Source organism: Microtus pennsylvanicus, chromosome 3, assembly GCF_037038515.1.
Source record: "Microtus pennsylvanicus isolate mMicPen1 chromosome 3, mMicPen1.hap1, whole genome shotgun sequence".
Classification (NCBI taxonomy): Eukaryota; Metazoa; Chordata; class Mammalia; order Rodentia; family Cricetidae; genus Microtus; species Microtus pennsylvanicus.
This window is the reverse complement of record NC_134581.1, coordinates 532,878-545,795: the sequence shown is the minus strand read 5'-3', so window position 1 is coordinate 545,795 and position 12,918 is coordinate 532,878. Positions and strand designations below refer to the sequence as shown.

General features: G+C 45.8%; 1 protein-coding gene across 7 annotated transcripts in view; it reads right to left on the bottom strand.

Moving 5' to 3' along the window:
• The window catches only part of Fyco1 (FYVE and coiled-coil domain autophagy adaptor 1), a 66,407-nt gene continuing 53,489 nt past the window's right edge, over positions 1-12,918 (bottom strand). For 6 of the 7 annotated variants that reach the window (XM_075964016.1, XM_075964015.1, XM_075964013.1 and 3 more), the window contains 4 exons: positions 9,335-9,430; positions 6,755-6,965; positions 3,986-4,095; positions 1-2,193 (listed from right to left, as the gene is read on the bottom strand). In XM_075964016.1, the coding sequence (XP_075820131.1) occupies positions 2,118-2,193; positions 3,986-4,095; positions 6,755-6,965; positions 9,335-9,430 (493 nt within the window). In that variant the 3' untranslated portion in view covers positions 1-2,117. Of the gene's footprint in view, positions 2,194-3,985; positions 4,096-6,754; positions 6,966-7,572; positions 7,726-9,334; positions 9,431-12,918 lie in introns of those variants that run through there. The other variant, XM_075964019.1, reaches the window with a different exon arrangement.

Genomic DNA, 12,918 nt, shown 5'->3' with positions numbered 1-12,918 from the left:
TCCAAATGCCACAGTGTTTGCTTTATTTGAAACCTGAGGTTAAAAAACATTTCCAAATGGCACAGCAGACACTGTTAAAGGAGACTATTCAGTGATATCAAAGTTTCATCCCCTGTGGAGATCAAGTGCTGGTGTTTGATGTGCTTCTGAGTAACTCTTTGGCAGATAAGAATGAAATGGGTTCCCTGACCCATTAACTCATAAGGCCACACAAAATGAGGATTAATGAATTAAAGTGCATTCCAATCGTCACGCCTTCCCACAGAGACTCAGTGGCACTGTAGTCACCAAAAGCAGGGCATCTGGATTAAACATACGTCAAAAGGGTCTAAAAATACCCTTTGATCAGAGAGATCTCCTGAAATTTAAAAGGTGTTTGAGAGGGAAACGGAAATTTTGAATTAACTTTCTTGTTTCGTTGGAAGAAATTAAGTGAGATGAGGAAATTGTGCTAAGTTTCTACCAAGTAGTGTTCGTTTCTGTGAATGTGAGCAGCACTCAATGGTCTTCGTATTGCATTCCCTGGTTCTGAGCACCAAAGATGGCTCCTCTCTGCCTCCTTTTCCAAAACCTCTGAGCCAAGAATGTTCTCTGAGTATAAAGGATTCTCACAGGTAGAACCACGGAGTCTGAGTTTAAAAACAAAACTCCATGAATATCAAACTAGGGCTGCAAGATTTCTTTTTTGGCCAGGAGTGGCTTGATACTTGGCGGACAACTGAACCTGTTCAGAAATAACATCTTTATTTATATATGGCTCTTCGTTTCCACTTCCCAAATCATATGGAGATTTTCAGTTCCAGATTTCTGCTTGAGAATTCCTTTGCCTTCTTGGCCCAGGGCTAGCTGGAATCTAGGGTATGTAGTCAGCAATGCTCTCCGAGTCTACTGAGACACGGAGGGCCCCATCTCTGCCTCAGACATACTTCCCTGTGTCTGGGTAGCTGGTTTATTTCTTGGGTGAAGTCAAGTAGTGGCTTCAGTGTCACTGGTAAACAGGCAGCTGGCGACACTACTAACATGGCTGTTATGATTCCTCATAACATAGCTGAGTCATTGCAGGAGGAGCTGTCCTTAGAAAAAGAATGACCCAGGATCTCAAGGATGTTTCTCTAAGCTATCTGTCCTAGAAAAGGAAACAGTAGGCTGTCTGCAGAATCAGATATGAGCTGATGAGCAGGAGGGGTGGCGGGCAGATGGAGGCCCTGCTCCTCTGCTACATTGCTTCTTCGTTACCAAAGACATTTTAGAAAGGTTCCAGGTATTGAAAGTGGTTCTTAACTGACTCTACTCATGAGTGAACAACCGTCTGCAAATGAGACAGAAGCTCTGGTGTTTACAAAGATGGGCTATGGGCTGACACATGAGCTCTGAGGCCAACCTGAGTTCACTGTATTTCTACTCCTGCCATCCATATACAGAGCTGAAGCCTTCAGGTAGTGGCTGCTCTTTCCTAGACCTCTGGTTGGTTCGTGTGTGTGTGTGTGTGTGTGCGTGTGCATGTGATGTGTGTGATTTAGAGTTGCTGAGTGGCCAGGCTGAGCAAAGGCCCTGAATAGACAAGGGCTCTGAAGGACAGCACAGTTCAGCACCCACCCCCAAATTGCTGAGAATGAGAAAGCAGCCCCTTCTTATGGATAAATTAAGAGATAGGTGCATCTCCCACATGATGGCCCTGTAGTCTCCTTCTCCTGGGACTACACAAGGATACACAAAGGGAATCCTTTGCCTGAAAAATACCACAGCAGACTGTTACCAACTATGATCGCAGGTGAGACCAATGGTGTTTCTAGAGTACAAACATTTGGCAAAGTGTCCCTTTGGGTGAGAAGATAGCTGAGTCTCACATCTGGTCCTTAGGAGTCCTGGAAACTGACAGTGACAGCCTCACGTAACCAAGCACATTGTGAATCTTGGCAGAGTAGTTTCTAAGGTGCAGTTCAAGGCTCTGCCAGAGCTGCAGAGCTGGTGAGCTGGGGTACAGCTGATTGCATTTCCTTTGTTTCTAATTTTTAAAATTTTGTGAGTGAGTGTGGGTATATATGTTTAAAGAGATGGGTAAGGAGGAGTAGTGTTTCCTATGGATGATAAAGAGCTTTAAAGTTCAGGTACTGATGCTATGGGAAATCGCTTCCATCGTAGATCACAGGCCGGTCAACAGTCAGATGATAAAATACTTTTTTGGAGATAAATCTGAAGAAATAAAAAAAATGGAAAATGTAGATGTTACTTTTAGTGAAGACTGAGGCCTCATGTCACTGACTGGGCTTTGCTAGGTGTAGAACTAAAGTCTCCAGAGAAACAGCTTCTGGGAATTGGCAACTCACGGACCATTTTAGTGTTCCTTGGCTCCCTATCCCCATCTTCTGCCTGTCTAGTCTAGTAAAGTTCTCTCCCCTCAGAAGGTCCAAGGACTGTCCATCATGGGCTTCCTAGGGCCTCAGTGAAGGGTGGGGCTGTAAGTCTCTGTCCTCACTAGCTACTCTGAGGTGCCAGTGGTCAGGACTGTATGGGAGGACGGACTAGGTGCCATAGCAGGTCATGGCAGAAGCCAGAATATATGTTACACACACTGGACATTTGTGTCAGTTCTGATCTCCATGTACCATAGACAGAGATCATTTTCCAGAGCACTGCACTACCCTAGGTTTTCCAGGAGCCTAAGGCTGCATGCGGCCCTCGTCACACTCTTTCTGGACCCACAGCCAGGCTCAGTGAGGCACGGATACTTCTAGGATCATTACAGAAAAAGAAATGGTTAACTAGAGTTGCAGCAGGAAGAACAGAGCTTGGCTACATAGACACTGATCCTCTCCTAACCCTGCTCCCTACTGTTATTGCTGCTCACCTAGATGGGGACCACAGTCAGCTCCCTGGGAAGGCTGAGCACACTCCAAAGTCCTACAGATTTAGGCAGAGTTCTATTATTCAGGGCAACACAGGACAAGTAGGAAGGTCTCTTGCATGGTAAACAACCCTGTCCACAGGCCTGAGAACTCAGGACCTGAGGACCTGGGGTAGGGTATGGGAACACCTTTGCCTAGAGTATCCTAACAAGTTACTCTACTAAAAGCCAAACACTTGTGATGAAGGGAGACAGCCACAGCCAAGACAGGTCTATTTTAAGAAAGAGCCCCAGTGAAGAGGCTCCTTGGAAACCAGAAGCCTTCTCTAGGGACAGAGGTCTCAATTTGTGCATGTGATAGATGCTGTCTGTCTGTTCTGCCTGTTCCCTTTTCTAGCCACCTGCTTACCATCCTTTTTATATTCTCATGATGATTACTCCTGAGATCAGACCCCCTAGAGCCTTTAGCTGACTGTCAGTACTGCCGGAAGTAAATGGAGAAGTCAGATGGCAAAGACTGCTCCTGTGACATACAATATGGCTGTTGTGGAATATTAGTTTAAGACTTGAGTGGCTAGTACACGGTAAGACACGGTAAGTGTTGGTCCACCGCTGCAGCTTGAATAACCCACGTGCCCCACAGGCTCACATATGTGATCACTTGGTCTCTGGTTGGTGATGCTGTGTAGGGAGGATGTATCATTTTCAGGAGGAAAAGCTTTGCTGACAGAAGTATGCCACTGGGGGTGAGCTGTGAGGATTTGTAGCCTCCCCTACTTCCTGTTTGCCCTCGTTGCTTCCTGCATGTGAATAAAGATGTGACCTGTCAACTCCTGTTCTGGCTGCCTGCTGCCATTATGGACTCTCTGAAACTAAAAGTCAATTAAACTCCTTCTTCCTTTAGTTGCCTTTAATCATGGTGTTTCATCCCAGCAACAAAAAGCAACTGACAGACCTGCTTTATAAAACCTACCATGAGCAGTGAAGGCAGCGGAGGAGTCTAAATTATAGAATCACTAGCAAAAAACTTTGACAACGAAGTCTTGATTTTGAGTGTCTGCCTCAGTGCTAGAGAACAGGAGCAATGATGCATAGAGGCAGGTGGACCCATGAGATGCCATGACCAACTTAGGTACCTACCTGGAAAAGGTGTTGTCAAAGATAAGCAAGTAGATACCAGGGGTTCGGACCTTCAGCTGGCCCCGGATACTCTCCTTGTGGGAATTGCATCGGGTGGTGGGAATGAGGACCTGGCAGGGAGAGCAATAAGGTGTCACAGAAGCTGACGGCTGTGAGTCCTCTAGGCAAGCTGAATGAGGTCACAGCAGTAAAGGCTGGGACGAAAACTCAGCCCCAGCAAGGGTGGGGTGTCAACTATCCCACTCACTGTAGGCAGATGGTGCCTATGCATTTCTTCCACACTAGAGCCAATCTGTCCCGTCCCTTGGTGAAGCTGTACTTCTAGGCTTTTAGGAACATTCTAAGTGCCCATTTGACCAGCTGCCTCACGTAGGTCCTAGTGCTGTCCTGAGGACATAGTCCTCTTTCCGGATGATGACATTCAGGCTCTCTATAAAGCTCCTGGCCCCGCCTCCTCCAGGAAAGACAGCCCTAGCTCCACCCATGGCCTCTCACAAGGCATCACCACAGGCCCTTCTCTTGGATAGGTGCTGGCCAGTCTATGTGATTTTAATCTTTCCAAGCCTAAACCTTAGCCTCCTGTTTATTCTTTCAGAATCACAAATTTATCCCCTAAGTGCAAATCTGGGCATATAGTGTATGGATCAGAGCTAGTCCTTGGATGGTCAACCTCATCCCCATGGGGGCAAGGTCTACCTGAATATCAGCTAAAGCACAGGCCTAAACTTAAAACTGAAGTTATATGAGCTAGCAAAATGGCTTCGTAGGTAAAAGAGCTTGCCTTGCAAGTCGGACAACTTGAAAACCATGTAAAGAGGTGAAAGGAGGGAAGAGACTCTATAAAAGTATCCTCTGGTCTCCATGTACATGCCATGAATTAATTCATCCCCTCCCCCAATGATAAAGTGAAACAAAACTGAAGGTGTGACAGGAAGAGATGACCAGTATTCTGTTTCCTTCCTACTTTCCTCCATCTTAGACAGTCTTGTTCCCCATCCCCCAGTGCCTTACACTGTCTACTTAGCAAAACCTATGCATAAAGGGTTATATAGACCACCAGCTCTACAGAGCACTCTGAGCTCCTAATATAGCAAATGACATCAGAAGTGACCGTTGTTATCTACCCCTCTTACCCTGCAATGAGGCAGTCTCAGCGTGGCCTTCTCTGTAGACACAGCAGTCCTTTTCCAGTTGTGCCTGTAATGCCTACCTACTCATATTGTGATTTCTAGTTGGAGTCATAGGTCTTTATTTCTCAGAACTCTCTCTCATTCAGAATGCTTCAAGAATAGATTTGGGTGTCATCCTATATCTCTTTGTCCCCAGTAGACTCTACAGAATGTGGGATCCAGCAAGAGCTCAGCTTTTAACTGTTCAAGGATCCAGCAAGGTTCTCATGTGTTGTTATGAGATACGGCCATCTGTTTTCTGAAAGGCCTAGGCTGGTCAAGAGCATATGAGAAGTCCCCTGGACAGGTACTAAAGATGGGGACCTAGAAATACGCTGTCTAGGCTCATGACTTTTCAGGGGACCATAGACAGAGAAAACAGCATTCTTCATGGCTGACTGGTGACCTGGGCCTGGAAGGGCAGAGGAACACCTAAATATTCTAGACATGGGCTTTTTCTGTCCCACTGTGTTCACTGTGGGAAAAGACAGTGGAGATCATTAAAAACAGGAAGGGCTCCTTGTAAGTCTGAGACAAGGATAGCTGAACCAGGCCCCTAAGCTCCATCTGTCATGAAGATTGATGGGTAGATCAAGGAGCAAGGGCGAAGTCCACAGCTCAGAGACACTTATGGAGCTAAGGGCCTAGCACCTGAGGCTTGCAGGACTCTGACAGCAGAGGATTTCAATTGCTGGTGCCAAACAGAGAAATTTGCTGAAAATAAACATCAAAGAGCCATTTGCCTACTCATAATCGATTTCTAGCAAGGTAAAGCAAAAAGGCCTCTGCTAGTTAACTACCTAGGACAATTAACTGCCTAAAATTCACTTTTTGTTGTAACCTCCTGTGTCTGAGAGTTCTTTTTTCTCCATTCTTTTCTCTCATGATTCAAATACAATCTGCATTTCTACCCTTCATTCCTCCTCTCTGCCTTACAAACATGGGAACTCAGCTGCTGGGTGCGGGGATCCCTCTTTCTCACCCCACAGTGAATCAGCATCCTGCAAGCTTCTACCCAGCCCTTTTGTGGCTCTGAACTACTCAATTTGGGCTGCTCAGTGGAGTTGCTGAGGGTTGCCTGCACTGTATTCCTGATACCCTGATTTAGTGGTCTGGGATTTGGCCTAAGGATTTGGGTTTAAAGTCTCTCCCTGGGTTTCTAGTGTATAGCCACAGGTTGAGAACTGCAGTTCTTCATTGCCAACATTTTACACCTAGAATAGCCTGGATGTTATAAAGCTCAACTGACCATGTCATACTGGGGCTGTCTTTGCTGTTGTCTTCGTAGGTGACATTTGGGACATTCAAATTGAATAACTGGAGACGGAGCCCATAACTCTCAAGGTATCCCACCCTGCTCTGCAGAGTTCTGTGAGAGTAGAGTCCAATCTCTTGCTCGTCTTTGAGATTTACCTACAGATCTATCCCAAGGTCAAATGGAATACGTGAGGCACAGAAATAACCTTCATCCAAATGAAGATAGTTCTCCTGAACTTGACTTCTGGGTCTTGTTTCCCCAAAGAAATCAAGTCTTGGATGCTTTGCCCTCTCTGGGCACCTGGAGCGTGTGATAAGGACGCTGGCAGGGAACCTGGCCTACCTTGCACTGGTCGAGTGGTGTGTCTTCTGTCTCTTGGAAGACCACACTGAAGGAGATGCTCTTGGGGTCAGAAGAGAAGACCCAGCAGATAGTGAGGCCAGGCTCAGCTACAGTGATAGGGATCAGGCTGTAGGTACTGGACCTCACAAACAGCTCCCTGTTACCCTCCCCAAAGCTGATGATCTCCTCCACTGTGAGGGGTAATTTGATCCTAAAATAAAAATGCAAAGAGAAAGCTGGTTCAGTGGATTGTCGGAGGCTTTGAGGTAACTGGATATTTGAGACTCTTTGTAGGTTAAGCATGGGTACCCCTGACTGACATGTTTATAAGACGCTCAGCTCAGACAAAAGCTTTGGTTTGAGTGCTCACCACACAGCTGGCATAGTTCTTGCCAGCGAGTCAGAGCTGTGAAAGATACAGGGAGTCCTTGCCCACATGGACCTGAAAGCCCGTGGAAACTATGGGGACAACTGACCTGCTCTGAGTCTCTTATGGATAGGATTTGAGTGCACATCTGTGAGGCTGGTCCAGCCTTTATGTTCTGCCGCCTCCTCTCACCCTATTAGACACACCTCCCACAGCCTCTCCGCAGATTTGTGTGAGAAGGGGTGGAGGGGTTGAAAAGTCAAACCTGAGAGAACCTGTGTCAGATTTCACAACTGTCTTGTTTTATTTTCCAAATCTATAGAATTGAAATGACCATGTTTTCTTCACATGACCATTGTGGTAACACTGAAGATTGTGGAGCTGAGGTGAGGCCTCTGACCTCTTCCTACAGCCAATCATCCTTGGATCCACTTTGCAGGGGGACAGTGCTGTGGCAGTCTGAGGTTGAGGCACAAATACTGCATGAGATGACATCAGAGGATGAGGCTGGCTGTGCGGGAAGCCTTGCTTCCACTCATCCCAGGCGCCAACCAGCTGAGTAGATTTCTTCTTTCCTCAGTCACTCAAGGGCAGCAAGCTTAACCTGGGATTATGGTAACAGGACCTTCAAATGGAGCTGAATACCTTGGCTTAGTTTCTTACCATGAAGCAAGGCCTTTCTTCAGCTTCTTTTTTTCTGGTTTTCAAGACAGGGTTTCTCTGTCTAGCCATGGCTATCCTAGAACTTGCTCTGTAGACCAGGCTGGCCTCAAACTCACAGCGATTTGCCTGCCTCTGCCTCCCAAATACTAGAATTAAAGGTGTGTACTACCACTGCCCAGCTAAACAACAAGTTTTAAAGGATATAAATTATGCTTTAAAGATAGAAAGTACAAACTGAAGTCCCTAATGCAGTTAAAATAGACATCAGGGTTCAAATAGAGAGGCCTGAAACACATGGGAGGGGTAGAGCCAACCCGATCACATAAGGGGAAGGACAGGGCTCTGGGGAAAAGAGTGTCTGTATGCTCTGGCTGGTTCCCACTTACACAAGGGCCTGCTTGGAGGATATACTCAAGGCACTAGTTGGTTCCTACTCCACACAGCCCTACTGGGGGACATATGTAAGTCTCTGGCTGGTTCCCACTTCTACAAGGGCCCTACTGAGAGACATAACACAAGGCACTGTTGGCCTTTCACATATAATTGCTTCTAATCCAGCTAACTGCAAAAGACTAAATTGTGGGTAAGAGTAATTCCTAACATGATTCTTCTACTTAGTTCAGAAAGGAGATCATCCCAGGCCACCCTGTAAATCAGGCGTGGGATATGAGGCAACACAGAAAAACTACAGCCAGATGTTAGTAGGTGTGACAGGAGTTAATATTACCTCTCCACAAACAAGTACACCACAAGCAGGTGGGGTTGGGATGTAGCTCAGTGGTAATGTACCTATTACGCATGAGATTCTGAGTTCAATTCTAAGCACTGCCTAAAACAACAAAATAAAACAATCCCTACAAATTGAACAAAGAGAAGAGTTTAACGAACTACCAACAGACTCCACCAAGTTCTGAGGCCAGCAACACCTGTAAAATCAACAACTAATGGACTAGCAGCCAAAAGACAGCCAAGACCAACAGCTAACAAAGCTATTCAGAGACGAATAGGAAACTTTGTGATTACTCCCCTGTGTGAGCAGCACGTGAATGAAGAGCACACGATCATCTCTCAGCTGGGTGAGGAGCTATGGGATTCTTCAATTGGCTTGGCCTGTGATATGCTGAGGGAATTAGCCCATGCCAACTGTCTAGTTCCCTGCTTCAAGTACTGCTCCCAGAAAACAGCTTGATGTTTTTTCCTTTCTTAGAACTCTTCCCCCTTTCTTTTACATTTTCTTACTTTTTGTTAACTTTTCTTAATAAAGCCTGCTTTTGCTTTACTTACTCCTATATGTGTCTGTGTCTTTAATCATTACCCATTTGGCTGGATGTCTGTCCTTTGGTTATGACCGACTGGTATCTTTGAATCACATACATCTAGGCTGAGAAAGGCCCTGTTGCCCTCAAAGATCTGCATTATTCCACTGGTGGTAAAACAGCACTGGGTGAGCCAGCTCCTGTTGTGATAGGACCAGTGTCCCTCCTCCATACTCCATTCTCCTGGGACTTCTCCACTGGCACAAGAGGCCCACCCATTAGCTTGGCACTTACATCAGCTCTCCAGACTTCAGCAAGCAGATTTCAGCATCCTGCCCCACTGGCATGTCTTCAGTGTCTTCAGGGGTTAGTGAGTTTGATGTAGTGTCCCTGAAACATCATAAAGGTGAACAGGCCATTAGCTATCAGCACACAAAGTTATATAGCCTGAGGCCTATAATGAAGTCATGTAAGGACTTCTGAGGATAGCAGAGGAAAGTCAACAGGGCTGCAGGAGTGCCTGGAAGGAGTGTGAGTATAAACACCAATGAGTCACTCTCCCCTCCCACATCAGTAAATCCTTCTCTATGCTTAGGGGAGGCAGGCATGATGCCAGCACCACTGCCTCTTTCCTCCTTAGCACTGGTCCTGTTGGTTCTGCAAAGCTGGTTCCAGCATCAGATACCCTGACGCGGCTCAGTCTAGGCAGAGATGGGACAGAGGGAATACTTACCTTTTCTTTCCTTCCTAATGTACCACTAGGAGTATAGAAGGAGCTGCTTTGGAACTGGGGCTGTCCCAGTCTCCAAAGTGTGCTCTGTGGATAACCGATATACAGGGAGCAAGGGTTACATACATCTCTCTCTTAGAAAGTCATTTAGGCAGTTGTCTAGGTGTTTCTTCCTCATTAAAACATTCCCTTTCAGATGGAGGAGAGCGCTCTTAAGACTCAGTAAGCTAAAGACAGAAGTGCATAAAAGTTATAGAACTCAGTTTGCCTGGCATGGTGGTGCAGCCTTCAGCACTTGGGAGGCCAAGGCAAGTGGATCTCTAGGAGCTCCAGGCCAGTCTAGTCTACAGAGTACTCCAGGGCATCCAGGGCTAGCTACATGGATAAACCGCATCTCAGAGGAAGAAAAAAAGGAAGGAGGGGAGAAAGGTACAAGATTCACAAGCCCCATCCCCCTACTCCTCCACCCCCACCTTTAAAAACAGCAATTAATTGCTGGAGCGAGGAGACTCTCTTCAGGAAGCTAACTGAAGGCTGTACAGAAAACTCCAGAAATGCAACTATTATGAGTTCTCACCTATTCTAGGGTATGCTTTTTGGTGAGGCAGTTCCCCATTTTGCCCACACACCTGTAAGTAACACTAATTAAATTCACCGATTCATCAAGCTAGATTTGGATGGAAGTTTCTTTGGTTGTTAGTGTCTTATTTGGCGTGTTCTTGTATTTATCTGACCATGGAACATTATGAACACCTGCAAAATTACTGACCCTCAAAACACATGGGCAGATAAAAGCCCCTGGATGGGGACTTGAGTCCCAGCTGTTTCTCCAAAGCAGGATTCGTGCCAGAATTAAGATAATTTGACTGCAGCTCAGTGTGCTCCCATCCAGGACTCTATGCCCAGCCTGGCTAGTAGCTCTTAGGGGTCCCATAATCCGACCAACTTCAGCTGACAATTATGCCCAAGAAGACACATAGGCCCAAGAAAGAAAATAGTTGGCTCTCACGCGACGGCCTTAGGAAGGTCTCCTGCCCAGGATGACCTCTTCCCCGGATGTTGTAACTAGTCTCAAGAGTTCTGGAGGACTCTTGAAATATCCCATGGGTATGGTCAGTATGTCTCAAACTTTCCTCTCACCAAAGGCTCCTTTCTGCCTAGACATAAGGTGCATTTACTACAGTTTCACAAGGTTTCAAAAGTCTTGCATCATTTTTGGGAAATTTGGTCTCTCCTAGGTAGTCATGTAAATGCATCAAGGGATAAAGCAAAATTGAGAAAGGCAGGAAACATAAGCAGGACCACTAGAGGGCACCCTATCACCTTCTATAGCCAAGTCCTTTCTTTCCTATTGAAGCAGTTTTCTCAGAAGAGAAGTCCATGAAGTCAGTGTTCTCAAGTGACCTTGCTCCAGCAGTAGGGTCTTCCATTAGCTTCTCTGACTTCTTAGAGTGACATTCCCACCGACCGGTCCATTGATGTGCTTTTCCCTCTAAGGCAGTGGCTCTCATGTTCCTAATGATGCAACCCTTTAATATAGTTCCTCATATTGTGGTGACCCCAACTGTAAGATTATTTCATTGCTACTTCATAACTGTAATTTGCTACTGTTACAAACTTCAGTGTAAGTATCCGAAGTGCAGGATATCTGACATGTGACCCCCAAAGGGGTTGCAAACCATGGGTTGAGAAACATGGCTCTAAGGTGATGATCCCAGTGTTCCTAGGAATCTCATTGCACAGTTGAAGCTTAACAAATGTCTGCATTATGAGCCTCAGTGTAAGGGACTTTCCCATCCCAAATGCTATCAAAGGTGCATGTAATCAATACTCCAATTTACTAAAGAATAAAAATGGCTCAACGATTAGGAGTGTTTCCTATTTTTCCAAAGGACCCATGTTCAGTTTTCAGCACTCATGTTGGGTTAGCTGTAACTCCAGCTCCAGGAGGTCCAACACCCTGCCTTCTTTTGGCCTCTTTCGGCACGCGCACTCACATGAACATGCACACACAGATGTACCTAAATAATAAATAAATCTTTGAAGTTGGAGAGATGCTCTTCCAGAGGATTCAGGTTTGGATCCCAGTAGCCACATGGTGGTTTACAACTATATAACTTCATGGGATCTGACACTCTTTTCTGGCCTCCACAGGCACTGTATGCACATGGTACACATACATGCATGCAGGCAAAATATCTACACACATAAAAAAATCTTATGAAAAAGGAATAAAGAGGTGCAGAAACAAGGCAGAGGTTAAGGGCCCTACCCCCAAAGTGATCAGAAGTTCATACCTCTCTGGGCAAGGAGCCACCTGGGTACTTCCGGTGGGGCCTCTAGCATTTCTTTGTCACAAGTCTAAATATTGTAACTCGCTTTTCATTTTACCGAGAACAGAAGCTCCACTGGAGGAATGCCTAGCAGCCGGTGATGTCCTGCTTATGGTCTTCCTTGGAGGTGTCTCCATTTTGTCACTTACTGCAGTGAGTCCCAGGCTCCAGCAGGGGACTGGGAGTCTTCAGTTCAGATTGCTCTGTCCAAACTTACACTAATCAAAATCAAATAAACTAGGATTTCAGATCCAAATTTGCACTAGTTATCCTTCAAGGGTTCAGTCACCACACAGGCTGCTGACAGACCACGTGGCATAGGACACATCTACCATAGAAACTGACTTCCTTTCTGTAACAACAAAACTAAAAATACTTCTAAGATGCTGGTTCTGAAGACTTAGTTCTATGGTCTAATCACAACACATAAACCTTCAGGACCACCCTCGTGACCAGCAACAAGTGCCAACAAACCAGCCATTCCTGGCTTACTTGTAAATGGTGGTTGCTATTCCCTCAGGGATATTCAACCATGAATTTGTCCTCCACAGCTCTGCCACTCACAAGTGCCCTGTGCTAACCTCTTCTCCCACAAACAGTAGGAAATGTGAAAAATCTTGGGTCCTAAAAGTGATATCCCAATAGTTCTGGCTTGAGAATGCCAGGTTTCTAGAGAAGGTTAGCACAAAGTGACTTCTGAAGTAAGACTGCAGCAAAAAGTGCCTACAACTTCCCTTACGTTCTTTTCTCAATTCTATTTTAGATATTCAAGTATTCCAGAGGAATGCAAGGCAAAGGCAATTGGGCACTCATTC